Source organism: Pongo abelii, chromosome 1, assembly GCF_028885655.2.
Source record: "Pongo abelii isolate AG06213 chromosome 1, NHGRI_mPonAbe1-v2.0_pri, whole genome shotgun sequence".
In the NCBI taxonomy this organism is placed as follows: Eukaryota; Metazoa; Chordata; class Mammalia; order Primates; family Hominidae; genus Pongo; species Pongo abelii.
In genome coordinates this window covers 33,373,671-33,390,734 of record NC_071985.2, presented here as the reverse complement: position 1 = coordinate 33,390,734, position 17,064 = coordinate 33,373,671, and the positions used below count along the sequence as shown (strand labels likewise).

At 37.0% G+C, this 17,064-nt stretch overlaps 1 protein-coding gene and 1 long non-coding RNA gene across 2 annotated transcripts in view; one reads left to right on the top strand and one right to left on the bottom strand.

The window, feature by feature from the left end:
* USH2A (usherin) overlaps window positions 1–17,064 on the bottom strand; it is an 827,758-nt gene that overhangs the window by 426,406 nt on the left and 384,288 nt on the right. The window contains exon 31 of the mRNA XM_024239307.3: window positions 15,573–15,764. Coding sequence (XP_024095075.2) covers window positions 15,573–15,764 — 192 coding nt within the window. The remainder of the gene's footprint in view (window positions 1–15,572; window positions 15,765–17,064) is intronic.
* The window catches only part of LOC134761592 (uncharacterized), an 83,455-nt gene that overhangs the window by 8,787 nt on the left and 57,604 nt on the right, over window positions 1–17,064 (top strand). The window contains exon 2 of the long non-coding RNA XR_010140482.1: window positions 3,366–3,526. This is a non-coding gene — a long non-coding RNA (uncharacterized LOC134761592). The remainder of the gene's footprint in view (window positions 1–3,365; window positions 3,527–17,064) is intronic.

The following is a 17,064-nucleotide window of genomic DNA, read 5'->3' as shown; positions in this document are numbered from 1 at the left end:
ATTTTATGATTAACTCCTCTGACTAAATGCAGACAAGTATAAATGCTCTGCCTGGAAACCGAGCCTAAGACACAAAGCAAAATGGATGCTTTTTAAAGCCAAGCACATTTCAGAGAAGAAAAAAGTACTCCGTTTCTACTTACATACTTCAGCAGACTCCTCCTCCCTCCACCACTCCACCCCCAGCTGCCAACCAAGGTGTTTGGCCGGCATCCACTGTAATCTGTTCTCCTTCATTATGTTAATCTGTGGGCGGAAAGATTTCTGTCATCTTCGAATCGCTTGTACAGCAATGGTAAACACCTTGGCCTGTCTGTAATTGGACAGGTGTCTGCATTGATGTCAACCAGCTTTTAATTCAATTAAAGAACTGGCTGCTCTGCTCTCATCACCCACTCATTTCCGTTGCACTTTTAGTCTGGCGGTGAAATCTGCACGCAGCAACTGTCTACCCTGAGTCCAAAGTCAGGGGTCCCCTTGTAAGGATCATGCACAATATTTCAAATGGACTCCAACAATCCAAGAGTATTTCCACATTAGCAAAGGCATTTGGGGTAACATGGAGAATTTATGTCTCATTTTTTTTTCTTTATCTTTATAATCTGCTGCATCTAAATGATATCTTCTACTACTCGCCAGTAATTAGGAGCAGTCACAGTAAACAGAAAAGCTGTTTCTAGCTTCCTCTCCCCAGGGTTTTCCCCCATCTCAAGAGAACTCATCAGAGTACAATGCTCTTATTTATTTGCTGGCATTTCACATTTGGATCAAGAAAGTGAGGGTGGGCAAGAGCAAGATATTTATTAAGAGGGCCATCTGGTAAGGGATGCCACACAGGCAGAGCTGCTACTGCTACCTGGAGACATAATGGAAGAGCCCACTTTTTAAAAGAAAACTGGCCAGGGGAAGGAGGGCAGAAGAAGAGACTTCTGGCTGAGGATCCTGTGGCAGTGCTGATACAATCTAATTTTTAAGTATACATCCCAAACCAACCCAGTGGATGGATTAAAGAGAGTAATCAATCCAATATGCCATGCTTCCTGCCCACTTAAAGGAACCTCTGAAAATAAAGTTCTAACACAGACATTTTGACACAGTGACCCCAAGAAACTGAATAATGACATTTGTTAAATATGGATGAAAACTTAACGATCTAATAGAGATCTGGAAACATATCCAGGATGCTTCTCCTCTGGTTCTTAGCCCAGGAGGGTGGGATTTGTTATTGTTGTTTTTGGATAATATTTTCAATAAAATAAGGACTTCTAATATTTACAAGGGAAAAGTCAATTTGCATTTTACCCAAAAGGTGGAACAATAAATACACTTAACCCAAACCTAAGGTAATCCCTTGGAAACTTCAAAACTAATTTTTCTTACATTTAATTTCCTTCAAATGGGTTTTTTGACCTTGTTTAAAACTTTTAGTAGAGAGCATAGAAGATCATATACCTATCAAAGACTATGCAGATGTTGATTCTTACAAACAGGAAAAAAATTATTCTTTATTTCTTTATAAAATATGTGGCCTAATCCCAGTCTTAGAGGATGGTTTAAACAGTGATTTTAATTGACCTCAAAGTATTATCCAGTTAAGATTCTCTCAGCAGGCTTACATCTAACCTCAAATTTTTAATCAATGCCTTTGTGGTAAGAACTACAGAGTCTTCGTCATTCTAATTTGCCAATAAGTTTGAAGCCATGTGCTTGTGTTAACTCTTTACCTTACATAAAAGTCTGACACTGAAATTATTGAAACTCTCCAAGAAAACACTGGACCTGAGAGACAGGCAAGGAGACAAGAGGAAAAGAAAAGAAAGAAATGAAAGTCATCCCTTATGATCAGTGTCCTAGGTCCCCTGCTACAAGCCTCTGATATTGTTATCCCATTGTACAAAGGAGGCTGCTTTTGGAGAGAGTGTACTGTATGGTGCTCAAGTCCAGACAGCTGAAAAGAAGTAGAGCCAATATTAGAACCTGTCTTCTGACCCCAAGATCATTATTCCTCCCATTTGACCTAAGCTCCAGTTCCACAAACAAGAAAAAAGTGTTGAAAAATGTTAATTAATAATAGCACACTTTTTACTATAAAATATCTTATTTAAAATGCACCTTAAAATGTGTTAAGAGGTTCAAATTTATTACTGAAACCTATTGCCTACCAACAGAAATTAGAAGTCTTGTCCTCCAAAATGAGCAAGTTTGTATGCCTATAATATTCCTTTACAAAAACGACTGATTTATAAGAAATTCTATGCGTGCATTTCTGTGTGTGTGTGTGTGTGTGTGAGAGAGAGAGAGAGATTGGGTTCAACATTGGACTTTATTATACATATAACCTTTTAATTTGTTCCGAATATAACACAAATATAAAATGATCATAAAAGGTAGAAAACAGAAAAGTCTGGCTGTGCATTCTTCTTCTTTATCAAATATGATTGATAACCTTGAAGTATTTGTATTGAATGTTTATAAGCATTGTAGACATGCCTAGTTGATTATCACTGTAGAACAAAAATTATATGTTTTCATCATTTTTAACTATGGCTCAACATGTTACCAAAAAGAAATGCAAATCCTTTGGTGTCAATTCTTATTGCATAAAATAAAATGAAAAAGGATTTAAAAAAAAAAAGAAAACTCTCTCTGAAGATTTCACAATGTACCAGTAGTTCAGGCACATTATGTATTCAGGAGAGTTAGACAAAGCTATTAACTCATCAACACTGCATTACCTAATGAAATCTTTCTACATTAGCTAAGCAGGAACATTACATCATTTCTATTTTTACTATTTATGTCATAGGCCATATTTTCGTCCTGTGAATTTTTTCAGACCAGTTTCTTTCAAGATTTACATTTAAAGAAATATTTTGTAGCCTGTAATGCCAGCACTTTGGGAGGCTGAAGCAGGTGAATCACCTGAGGTCAGGAGTTTGAGACCAGCCTGACCGATATAGTGAAACCCCATCTCTACTAAAAATACAAAACAAAAACAAAAACAAAAACAAAAAAAACCACAACAAAAAAAAACAGGTGTGGTGGCATGCACCTGTAGTCCCAGCTACTCAGGAAGGTGAGACAGGAGAATTGCTTGAACCTGGGAGGCGTAGGTTGCAGTGAGCTGAGATGGTGCCACTGCACTCCAGCCTCGGCAACAGAGCAAGATTCCATCTCAGATCAAAAAAAAAGTTTGTAATAAACTACAAATATTGGAATATTAATTTATGCTCTACTATAAAAACTGGCTTTTATCTTTAATAACACCAACAAAAAGAATTCCTTTTTATTTACTTCTGACGATTTCCTTTTGTGGCAAAGATTACTAATTGCTCCTTATTATGTATTATACTCCTTTTCCTCAGTAAAATAAAAACACTTTTTACCTGGGCAAATGGCTACTTGGAATAAGGACAGCATTTTTCAACATTCCCTGAAGCTAGCTACAGCCATGTGACTAAGTTCTGACCACGCAAGACAACCAGACGTGGAGGAACAACTTCTAAAATATGTCTGTAAAGTGAATGTGAGTATTCTTTATTCATTATTTCTTCCCGTTGGGTGAAAATCAGACTGGATGGCAGGAGCTCAAGCAGTCATCTTGAACTATGAGGTAGAAGTCTTGTCCATAAGGATGACACAGCAAAAAGATGAAGTGTGTGGGTCTCGCCTATGAACAGCCTGCCTCTGCATTGACTTACTGTGGACACCTATTACCAGTGAGAGAAAAACTTCATCACTATTATTTTAGATTGTCAGTATCTCAAGTGAAATAATGAATTAAAAATGATAAACCCACTCTATTAGGTTTTCCCTATAAAACTTCCGTTGTCTACATAATATTATACTTCAGAGAGAGTGCTTGGGCTATATTTTAGTGTTATAAAAATCATATTACAAAGACAGGACCTAGCACTAGCATGGAACATGGTAGATCACTTTTTTAAATAAATGAATATTTTCTGCTCTTTATAATTATCAGCATTGCAGCAGTATTGGATTCCATTATTTTTCATTTCAAATATGTAGTGGTTGGGTTCTATTCTGAGGTCTAAGTTTTGGAATTAGTCTTCATTAGTTATTTATTGGTCTCACCCTACCAACATATTTTTTTTCTATTGGGAAATGTGTATTAAGTTCCAAATATACATTTAAGTTGTGATAGCTCTGTACATTCTTCTACAAAATTAAAGAACTATTGATAAAAGACTGAGGAGACTTTAGTAAGACTGTAGTTCAATAGTCAGTCCAACTCAGCACAAAAAAATATTAACATTAGGTTAACTATGGGGTTAGTAGCAGAAAGCTAAATTTGCTAATTGAAAGATTCCTTCATTCATTCTTTTAAGATAAGTATATTAATCACCTACCTTGAGCAAGGTAGTGAACGAGGCTTAAAATAAATATAAAACATGAAACTTGTCCTCCAGGAGCTTATTGTCTATTGAAGAAATAGCATGGGTGCACAGAGAGTACCATAGGCAGTTTTAGCAACTGTGGAGTAAGAACTTTCAGTTGAATAGAAAAAAAAATTTCACGGCATTGAATTACAGTCATTTCTCTGCAGACTTCTCAGATAAGTATGATTACATATATATATAGAATACATATATATAGAGAGAGCATATTTATATAATATACGAACATACATACATACACATAAACATACATATACAGAGTAGCATTTTAACTTAATTTAATCTGATTGATGATACTCTGCATAGCTGAGTTTAAGTTCCAAAATCAGGCATAAGGCAAAAATAACGTGATTTAAAGTTCCTTTGACAACTCTTTATATGGCCCATAAAGTATAGTACATTTGGTTTTGTGTATGCCTCTAACTCTTCAGAAGTCAATGATTCTTCAGGGCTCTTAAGTCTTCATTCTTTTTGTAGACACCCAAACAATGAGTATCACTTCTTTGTCAATGATTGGGAAACCCTAAAATTATTCAAACATTCTTTCCAGCCAACAGATGTTGACATTTTCAGTACTGGATAGCATCCTTTGCCTATGACACTATTTTTATAGGTTTTTGTTTTGTTTAATTTTTGCTTTTTCACTTTTTCCTCCATCCCTTACCCATTTCCAAAATATGTAGTTGAATGTTTGTAACTTAAATGCATGCAAGTAAGGCTCTACCAAGACATTACAATGATAATTCCTACATTGAATTATACTGCTCTCACTTTTATATGAACCTAAGGGGCACCTTGTAATTGAGAATTAGGTTTTGTTTTATTTTATTGTTTTTTCTTTGTTGTTGTTGTTGTTGTTTTCCATTTCCCATATAAACAGTGAGCTCCTTGCCTTTCTATATTGGGCATGACAGAATGGGAGGGGGCTGGTTGGAAATGCAGAATCTAACACCATATTCCCAGACCTAGTGAATCAGAATCCATGTTATCAAGATCCCCAATTCTTACTTCCTTTCTCCTGGGAACTTTCAGAAGTTCAGGAGTCCTACTGGGGTTCAGGGGTCCTACTGACACTGCCTCTCTTTCTTCACTTGCCTTGGCATTTTTCTGGCAGCAAAGCTAACACAGTTAGAACCAGAAGCAGGAATAAAGCAGGGTTAGTTGCAAGCCTAGCAGGTGAAAGTATTCCAGTCTCACCTGACCACTCCTCTATACTAGTGTCTTTCAATATATGGTTCATAAACCTTCCAAAAAACCAACTGGAGCATTAGGTAAAATGCAAATTGCTAAACACTAGCCCAGATACACAGAATCATGTGTGAGTGACCCCCAAATCTGCATTTTATAAGTAATCTGAGAATCACCTTATGACCAGTAGAATTGAGAGTCACTAATTATCACAGTAGCCATGGAAAAGAGGCAAAAATTAGAGACAGATTTTCAGTATGAAACGCACTTCATTCAGGTAAAAAAATTAAGTCCACTGTATGTAAAGACTGAAACAATTTTAGTGGCAAAAGCTATATTATTATTTGTGTTATAAATTAAAATGTCTTTTTCTTTACATAAATGTAGATATATGTGGGTCATCTGGAAGATTATTCTTATCATTATTGATTCATCTGTCAAACTATAGCAAATAATAAATAATATTACTATTATTTATCGTTTTACATGAAGAAGCAATATAAACCCTAGATTTTAGCTCAATGTAATGCAACAATAAAATTGAGAAAATATTTTCTGTACACCAATTATATCTGTAACACTTGATGCCAGGTGCTGTAGTAATTATGCTGACAGTTAAGTTTACATGTTTAAACACCTTACGGAAAAAATAATTCGTATATGTGCGAAGTCTTGAATCCATTCATTCTTGAAATAATTTCAAATCAAATTGTGAAGTCAGTTTCTGAGCAGTCCTCAGTTTGAGGAGAAACACCAGTCCTGTCTCTCTGGGCTGCAGCTTTGCATGTTAACAGAGCTGCAGGGAAAATCAGCAAAAGCTACCCAGAGTTAATTGGAGCCCTTTCAACAAACCTAAAGATACACAGTAGTGATAACGGAAGGGTTTTCTACCCTGAGGCTCTGGCTGAGGGAATGAACCTTAAAGAACTCCTTGCTGTGAACCTTGGCCTTGGGAGGGCACAGACTCTAGACCCTGTGGCCCAAAGGGGCCCATTTGCTCCTGAGTGGGCCTGTTAACCCTTGGACTCTCCACTGCAACTGGGATTTATCTCATTTAATCCTCTGATAGACAAATTCATGAATGGTAAATATTCTGCTTCACTATTCTGTTTTCTTCCATTATCTTAGTTGATATTCATTTTTAATAATTTTCTTTGCTTTTACCTTCTGCTTTTTGTAAGTCTGAGCATAAAATCCCGCTTCCCAATAATTATTACACTTAATTTTTGTCATCTTATGATATTATTTTGCTAGTATTTTCTATTTACTTTTAATAGCTTATTATTTTTTATATACATTTAATTTTTTCTTTCCTAACATTTTTGAGTTTCAGTGGGGAAATGAAAGTTATAAGAATATCTGGATAAAATTTAAATGTGGTCACTGGTGACAAATTCCTCCTTTAAATAGAGTTTCCCTGTGCTGGCTGTACAGCAGAATTACCTGAGATAATTTAAAAATACAAATGCCCAGGCCACATTCCAGGCCAATTTAATCAGACATTTTACACGTGGGGCACACAGGCATCAGTATATTTTTTAAAGCTCCCCAGGTGACTCAGTATACAGCTATAGGTTTGAACTACCATCTTGTAAGAATCCCAGTGAAACAACCAAAATTTTATAAATACCTAAAACGAGACCAGGCAAAGACAATGAACTGTTAGAAGGAAAGTCCTAGGCAAACCCAAACTTAAACTGGAAGCAAAATGCCAGCAAGTTCTCAGCACTCCTACTCTACCAAACACTGGGAAGAAAGGAGCTGAAACTGTAGGGTGGCTGCGAGGCTAATGCAAAATTACCCCACTAACCCTGTCATCATCTTAGCGAAGGTTTTTATTAACAGCAACTGGATGCCCAGTAAGATGATTTGAAAACAGTTTCATTTTCCCATGCAAACACCCAGTCAGAAGGTTAGAGATGAGCCAACTGAACTATGGAGTTGAGTTTGGGAAAGTACATTTAGCTGATGGAAAAATTGTAACTCGAAAGAAGGATAAGAATATAGCCCTCAAATTATGGAAGATTGTCATATTCTGGGGAGGATTTAATTCAAGAAACTTGTAAAATTTAAAAATCATGATTTGCATGCCATTAATAAGACCTAAAATAACTTGGAATCCACTAAGTAAGAGACAGAAGGTAAGCAGTAAACAACAGAGATGAAGACAAAAATTGAGAATTTCAAGAGGCAGGCAGAAATCAAAGCAAGCTAGATGAGGAAAAAGGCAGATCATATCAAAGACTGAACTAGAAGAATTAAAAATCATCTTAGAAGTTTCAAAGAGCAGAATCAACAGTGCAAAAATCAGAAAATGGAAATAAAAACAATTATGGGACAATAACCCAGTAATCAGAAACTTTAATTCAGAGATTATAAAGGTAACTATGAATTCATTGAACACTCACTATGTGCCTGTTTCTGAGCAAAATATTTTACATAACTCATTTTAATCTTTATAGCAGTTCCATAATATAAATAAGGTTTTCATCCCCAATTTATGAATGAGGAAACTCCAATGTAAGGATATGTTTTTAAATTTGCCTGAGATCACACAGCTAAAAAGTGGCATAGGCGGAATTTGACCTTAGATTGATTTGACTCTACAAGCCGTGTTCTGAACTACTAAAATGAGGAAGACAACCTGGGAAGAAATATACAATATTGAAAGTTGCTATTTCTCACCAGAAGTAATGATCATAAACACAATGGCAAATTTTCCAAGCTGAAGAAAGACCCAAATCTGAAGAATAAAAGAGCTTATTATGTAACAAAAAATTAATGAAATAAAACAGCACATTTTCTGATTAGCATTTTTTAAACTTAATTGGTAAAGAACCCTATGCTAACCAATAAAGCGAAATTGCCTTGTACATTCAGTGTCAGAATTATTTTGTTTAAATATGACTCTAACAACCAAAATTAACTTAAATATTAAAATCTCAACAAAAGTCACCTCAGAAATGCTAAATAAGGGTTATTTTCAAGATCAATAGCCAAACTGCTCAATAGCAAAACTGTTTATATAGGCTTCACCGATTTTTCTCTTTTTGGTACCTTGGTTTCTCAACCAACTGGCAAAGCAGCTGCCTCAAAACAATCTCTACACCCCTAACATCTCCACCAAATCCAGCTTTCTGGCTCTCTGCTTTCTCAGCTCCTTCCGTCTCACTTCCTAGTATTCCTTTTGTTTACTGGGAAATTCTCTGACTTTGATAATTATCCAAGCTGGCTTTGGTGACTCTCAATTCACATTCCCTCCTCATTATCCTGAGTCTTCACAATGAAAAGTCCACCTGGCAATATTGGAGTTCTTCTTAGTCTTTAAGATTACCTTCTACATATGTCCTTGATGACTCACTTTAGCATTGAGAGAAGCAAACTCCTTGAAAGAAAAAAACAGCAAAAAATTCATAGTACACACTGGCAAGAAATGTAGTGAAAAAAATCACTAAAAAACAAGAAATAATAAAACTGGAAAGCATAAAAGATGATGGCAGAAAGACGACCAATTATATCAATTATAAAAACAAGTATGAATGAGTGACTCCCGTACTTAAATATAGAGAATCTCAAGTGAAAGATAAAACTAAAACTGCAGAGATATATAGAAGTCCTCACTTAATGTCATTGGAATTTTTTATAAACTGACTTTTAAGTGAAAGGATATACAACAAACCCAATTTTCCCACAGGCTAATTGATATAAAAAAGAATTAAGATCCTATGGAATATTTCTGGTCACAAATCATCACCAAATTTCTATAGACTACTAATATTAAACATTGAAATGAATGTGTGCTATACATGCATTTACAAAAGATTAATCAAAACAAAATAATGATTTACTCAAGTTTTGGTGAATCAGTGAGTGACAGCGGTCACAGTGGTATAAATCAAGGAACAAATGCTTTCCAAGTGAACATTGTAAGGAGCACCGCCTACCAGCATGGAGTTCAAACCCCAGCAATCACAGACTGGGCAGCTTGCTGAGCCCTGTCATACTGAATTGTTTCTTGCTGTGCATCTGTATGATTAGCATAGACTTTACGAATTTTTATTTTACAATGATTTCTATTTACTCGTTCATTTATTTTCCAATCTGCTTATTCCACTTTAGGGTTGTGGGTGGCTGGAGCCCAGCCTGGCAGCTTAGGGCTCAAGGTAGGAATCAGCCCTGGACAGGCCACCATACCATCACAGGGCACAGTCACACACACCTGCACTCACTCACTCTGGGGTCATATAGACAGCTCAATTCATGTAAGGGGAAAACCTTTGGGATGTGGAGGAAACTGGAGTATCCAGAGAAAACCCACAAAAACATGGGGAAAATGTGCAAATTCCATGCAGAGAGTGGCCCTTGCTAGGGATTTATTTTTTTTTAATTTTCTCATCAAACTTATAAGAAAACAATGTTGAATGAAAGGACTTTAGCCATGTTGCTGCTATGTGGTCATGTGCTACATAATGTTTTGGTCAACAACACATAGGATGGTGGTCCCATAAGATTACAATGCAGTGTTTTTACTATACCTTTCTGTGTTTTGATCTGTTTAGATACACAAATACTCACCATTGAGTTGTAATTCCCTACACTATTCAATACAGTAATATGCTGCACAGGTTTGCAGCCCAGGAAAAATAGGCTACACCGTCTAGCATAGGTGTGGAGTAGGCTATGCCATCTAGGTTTATGTAAGCACATTGCAAGGTGATGAAATCTCCTAATGACACATTTCTCAGAACATATCCATCCTTTAGCAATGCATGACTATACCTAAAGCAATGAGACTTTGAAGGTTAAAACATAAATAATAAGTGTAAAAGTAATAAAAACTCAAAAAATTCAAACAAAAAATATCTCTGAGAAACTGACAAAACTGCACGCATAGTAACACAGTTAACTCTTCCGTTAGTTTGTGACAAATTTGATATATAAAAATAAATGACAATTTCTCAGTAGTTTTCTGATTTTCTTCTCCCTGTACATCACTACCATGTATGACATGCCTTTTGAGTAACATCCAGTACTACACTACATTGGTTTACAGTCTGTGGGATCTCTCCTTCAAGAAGGTATGCTTCAGAATCTTGGGAGAGGCTGATTTAATTTGAAAAGCCTCCCTGCACCCAGTTTCTGATTTGTTCTTATCCTAAACTTAGAATTACTATTTTGAGGAATATGCATTATATGTTATCAATATGGTATATCTAACATAAACAAATAATAATCAACCCTAAATGGGGAATATATATTTTTTAAAAATCACACATAGAATATTGAACATTTTAAGGATGTTATATTAACTACATAAAATATTTTTTTAAATCTCTACACAGAAATGCAAATCAAAATTTTTAAAAAATGACAAAACTGGGGGAGTTGCATCAGATGAGATAAATGTGTATATTATTCTTCATATGCAGAGAAAAACTTTAATGAGAAAATGTGAATCATTCAATAGAAAAATTAACAATGCAGCTGGGTGCAGTGGCTCATGCCTGTAATCCCAGCACTTTGGGAGGCCAAGGCAGGTGGATCACCTGAGGTCAGGAGTTCGAGACCAGCCTGGCCAACATGGTGAAACTGCATCTCTCCTAAAAATACAAAAATTACCCTGGTGTGGTGGTGCACACCTGAAATCCCCAATACTTGGGAGGCCGAGGCAGGAAAATCTCTTGAACTCAGGAGGCAGAGTTTGCAGTGAGCTGAGATTGCACCACTGTACTCCAGCCTAGGTGACAGAGTGAGACCCTGTCTCAAAAAAATAAAAAATAAAATAAAATAAAAAATAAAAAACAATGGACCTACTTAGGCACATCGTAAAAGAAGTAGAAATGGCCAATAAATATTTAAAAACTAATCTCTCTAGTAATCACATAAATACAAACTAAAACAATATTCTGACATATTTTGCCTTTTAAATTGGCAATTTTTTTCAACTGTAAAACTTGGTGTTGGCTAGATGAAATGAAATGCACAATCTTGCATTCTGCTTGCTGGTGGAAGCATAATTTGTACAGCTTTTTGGGCAGTGTAAAAATTGCTATCCTGGCCGGGCACTGTGCCTCACGCCTGTAATCCCAGCACTTTGGGAGGCCAAGGTGGGCGAATCACGAGGTCAGGAGATCGAGACCATCCTGGCTAACATGGTGAAACCCTGTCTCTACTAAAAATACAAAAAAATTAGCTGGGCGTGGTGGCGGGCGCCTGTAGTCCCAGCTACTGGGGAGGCTGAGGCAAGAGAATGGGGTGAACCTGGGAGGCGGAGCTTGCAGTGAGCGGAGATTGCGCCACTGCACTCCAGCCTGGGCGACAGAGTGAGACTTCATCAAAAACAAAACAAAACAAAAAAACCAAAAAAAATTACTATCCTTTTCTTGAGAAATTACCATACATTAAGCATAGTGTTACAAACTTTACAGATATCCTATAGGTAACATTGATACAGTGCATGCCAGATGTCAAGCACTGTGCTATGTGCTTTACATACATATGAATTCGTTTAATCTCCACAGCTGCCCTGGGAGGCAGGTAGTTGTATCTCATTCTTATTTACCTAGAAGGATTTTGAAGCACACAGAGGTTTATTGATTTCTCCAAGTTACACAGCTAAAAAGGATTAGAGCTAGAATATCATATCACTTAATATTTTTAATATTCTTCTGAGGTAAATATTACTCTCCCATTTCATAGGCTAAGACTTTAGGATCCAGAAGGATGTGAAACTTATCCACAGGGAAGGTATATAGCAGAGATTTATATCAACGTCTGACTTCAAAATTCAAGACTATACAATGTCTTAAGAGCCTTCGATGCAGTTATTCCACTTCTAGGGATTTATTACATCATCATTGTCAGGAATTCTCCTAAGGATTTACATATAAATTTCTTTATATTAATTACAACGGTAATTGTTGGAAACCCAGGAAGTAGGGGCAGACTGAGACAAGGTGTGATTGTGAGAGAGGCAGTGCAGGAACATGGATGAAGCTAGAAGCCATCATTCTCAGCAAACTAACACAGGAACAGAAAACCAAACACCACATGTTCTCACTCATAAGTGGGAATTGAACAATGAGAACACATGGATATAGGGAGGGGAACCTCACATACCGGGGCCTGTCGAGGGGTGGAGGGTGTGTGTAGGGGAGAGATAGCATTAGGAGAAATACCTAATGTAGATGCCGGGTTGATAGGTGCAGCAAGCCACCATGGCACATGTATACCTATGTAACAAGCCTGCACATTCTGCACATGTATCCCAGAACTTAAAGTATAATTTAAAAAAAAGAAAGAAAGATTTTGAGAGAGAGACATGATGTTGGATGCTCTGTAGAATACACTCATGGCCAGGGAGAGAGAGAGAGAGAAAAAAAAAAAAGGCTATGAAAAAGATGAAGATAAGTATTGCAGCTGTCCAGGCAAAAGATGGTAGTAGTTTGGGCTGGCCAGTAGATTAGAGGAGAAATGGATGACCTTAACACATATTTTGAAAAATAGAATGACAACTGTGGATATGAGGTGTGAAGGAAGCGAAAAGTCCAGAGTAACTCTCAAATTTTATTGACTGGGTGGCTGGAGGTATCTATGAGAATGCAGGAGAAGCAAGAGTTGAGGTTTGGTAAGGGTAGAAGGTGAGAAACATCCAGTTGGAAATGTCACTGTGTCCAAACGCCTATTGGATGCAGACATTTGGATGTCCAGGTGGGATGTACAATTAGGAGACAATAGCAGCATCTATCTGGTATTTGATGTTATGAGAATCAATAAGGTTTCCGGAGCAAGCCAGAAAAAAATGAAAGCGAAAGAGAAGACGGCCCAGTTCTAAATCCTGAGACTCTTCAATATGTCGTCACACTTTAGAAGAAGTGAGCAAAGGACATTGAGAACAGGGTCCCTGGAGAACCAGGAGGTAAGCAGAAAAGTCACAGAAGTGAAGAAATATTTCTAGAAATGATGAGAGAGTTACTGTGGAGAATGCTGAAGAGTGGTGAAGACAGAGCGTCAAGTGTTTTTTGCCTATGTAAACATGGCAGTTTTTGGTGCTCATCACGAAAGTAATGAGCAGAAGCCAGACAAAGTGAAGACAAAATGAGCTTAGATACTTCATGCTAGATGAAGGCCGAGAGGAGGAGAGAGGGAGCAACAGCTGGGAGTTTGGACAGAATGAAGATTTTTGTGATTGGTTTGGGTTAGTGTGTTGGTTTTTAACAATGGGAGATAAAAGAGTTTGAATGACCCTGGGAAGAATCCACCCAGTCAGTGGTTCTCAAACTGGCATACATCAGATGTATCTGGGGGCTTGTTAAAACAAGGACCGCTGAGCCACACTGCAGAGTGTCTGATTTGGCGGGTGTGGGGTGGGCAGGAGAATGTGCATTAATAAGTTCCCAAGTGAAGCTAGCAATGCTGGTCCTTGGGCCATACTCTACTGCAGTAGACGGAGGCGTTAAAAATATAAGTGAGAGGAAGATAAGCTGTCAGTAACATCTCTGAAGAAACAGGAACAGTCAGGGTCCAGAGGACTTGTGAAGATTTCTATTTTTGATAGGATAAGAGAAGCTTTGTAAAACAGAACGGAAAAAAACTGTGAAAATAAAAAATAATAATGACAATAAAATGATAGCATAGCACACACCTCCTATATATAAAAACGGTCTTATGTGTTTTAGCATGCATTCATTCATCCAACCCCTAATAACAACTCCATCAGGCAGAAAAATGCAATTAATATGTACATTTGGTAGTAAGAAAGTAATAGAAATCCTATACAATAGATTGTTTTTTCTATGGTGTCTAATTTGATCTAAAATAGAACGCTGTCAGCTGAGTGGGATGAGAAAGGGAGGTAACGTGTATAGTTTGGAAAAATATAAAATTTTTAATGAGGAGAATGGGGGAAGGAGCCTATTCTGGAAATATAGTAGGATTGGTGTCATTACTGAGTGCTCATTTGAAAGTGGGGTTGAGCATTTTTAGCAATAAACTACTTGATATTTTCCAGCCCATGTAGCTGCCATGTGCAACCTGTGAAAAGGCAAGCTGTGGGCTTAATCAGGTTGGGCTTTGATAAGGAGGGTAAAATAGGAAAGAAGTGAAGGGTGTGAATTTGTTTTTCTTTTGCTAAAAGTTGGTAGTATATTTGGGCTGTGCATTCCAAAGAGTCTAAAGAAGGAAGTAAAGTCTTGAGGGAATTGACCAACAGGTTTGTTGGGAAAATATTTAAGGCTTTTCTAACATCCATTCTGATGGTTCATGTTACAGGATTTTTTGATAGAGGAAAATGTTTTTTTCTGTCAAATTTGACACATTTACTTTCTTTTTATCAAAGGCTTAAATTCAACTCTCCCTTTAAATGTGCTTTAATATTTCATGAAGCTGAAAAATGCTCTTAATACACACGCATGAATTTGAGTGTGAGATGTGTTAGTGGTGTGTATGAGTATATTTCATTACAATCATTCTTCATGGCACACCACACTGTGAGAAATCAATTCACTGATTTGCCAGCCCAACTAACTGGGGCTCTAAGACTCCTCCACCTTGAGATAATTAGGTTTAATCAGCAATTTTACAATAAATAATAGTGGTATGAACTGGGGCTAGTCCCAAAGAGTAAATTTTTGCTTTGTGAAATAAGTATTTATACATAGGATTTCCAAAAGATGTCTATAAGGTGTTAAAGGGCTATAGCCACCTATGATGTAATCTTTGGGGGATGGAGAGAATATCTACCTTAGAATAAAATTATCCATAAGAGCCCATGCACATTGTAGAATTATCCTTTTTATCCTAGGTAGATGTAGGCTTCCACTACTTTAGATGGTTGTTGTTTTTAATCAGGTAAAATACATGTATATTTAATACATTTTTCTAAAAAACATTTGCAGAAGATTTTTATTTAAAATGCAAACAAAAAGGAAGTTAATAGGGTCTACTCTGTTAAAGGATTGCCTTTACCTGTGAGGGTGCTTGTATTGACAAATTCAGCACTGGCAGAGGGCCTGTGGGGTGGACGGGTGCTGTCCTCACTATAGGCTTTCAGAATGTACTTCTCAATTACACCTCTGACAACAGGTTCATCCCAGGTCACCTCAATGCTGTATCCATTTAAGCTGCGGACTCTTGAGGGAGTTGGCACACTCTGTGGAGCTGTGAAGGAATAAAAGAGAAAATAGGGAAAATGGCAGTTCTGAGAAGACTATTGCTCCTATTCTTCACTTTTAATGGCCACAGTAAATCAGACTCAACCATTAGCATAAATACAATTTATTAGAGTTGTAACTTTTCAGCATTGATTTAATATGACTGCACATCTTGAGCCATTCAGTTTAAGCGATATTTCAAAACCATCAAAACTCCATTGACATAACATTCTTTCAAGTCTAGTCCAGGTTTTCCAAAAACATTTAATGTATCAGACATGTTTAAACATCACTCATAAAGAAAGAGGTGGATGGTAGGCAGATAACAAGTTCAAGCAATATAATGATGTACCCCCTTTGAAGCAAGATAATTAGACTGTTATTATACATAGTGGTTTGACACTTTTATATCTTCGATGTATTAGCCAAAAAAAATCACAAATGTGATTGTGTTGTACTTGAATGCCTAGACCCGTTTTCCAAATGCAATTGTTTTTCTAATTAATTTTTAAAAAGCAAAGTTCTACCAGATATGATATATGGAATATATTCTTAATTGCAGTTTTTGGGGGTGGGGGTGGGGTAAAGGAGCTGGTGCCCTTGAGATTCTACAAAGTCATTTTCAAAGACTTGTTCCGCAGACTATCTCAAAATAATATCACAAAATGAGGAAGTTTAAAAGAACTGCAAAACCTTACTTACAAGCTGAGCCCCCTAATTTAAAGAATCTATAACCTTTAACTATTTATTAGACATTTCTGCAGTTCTGATCAGTAAAAACTTCATCACAGCTGAGTGCACTGGGGACACAAAGAAAGAGCCCAAGGAACTCCGTGGCAGGATGATGGATGAGAGACCTGCTCTAGCTGCTCATGGACTGCTGAGCCCCGTCAATGGAGGATCACTCTGGTTTTTCCTCATCAAAGCTCCTCCTCTCCGACTTTACTGTCCAGACCAATAAAATAGGACAGCTTTAAGGGAAACAAAGCGAACATAAAGGATAAGAGGAAACACCAAAGGGGAGAACCACTCTCTGAGCAGTTAAAACACCACGGGCACCTATAGAAAACACACAGGCCACACGATCGAGTTGCAAGGAAAGGGACAACAGGAGTGATGTTGATTTTATTAGTTCTGAAATGTGGTACAGGGCAAAGTACAGTACTGTCTAACAGATGGTCTTCTCATAAGGGACAGAGCAAAAGTGACTCAAAAATAATTAAATAGTGCAATTATTCTCCAACCCTTGGGAGCATGTAGCTGCTCAGTGTTGTGGTCAGATTGTAAATATGAATTTATGGCATAGG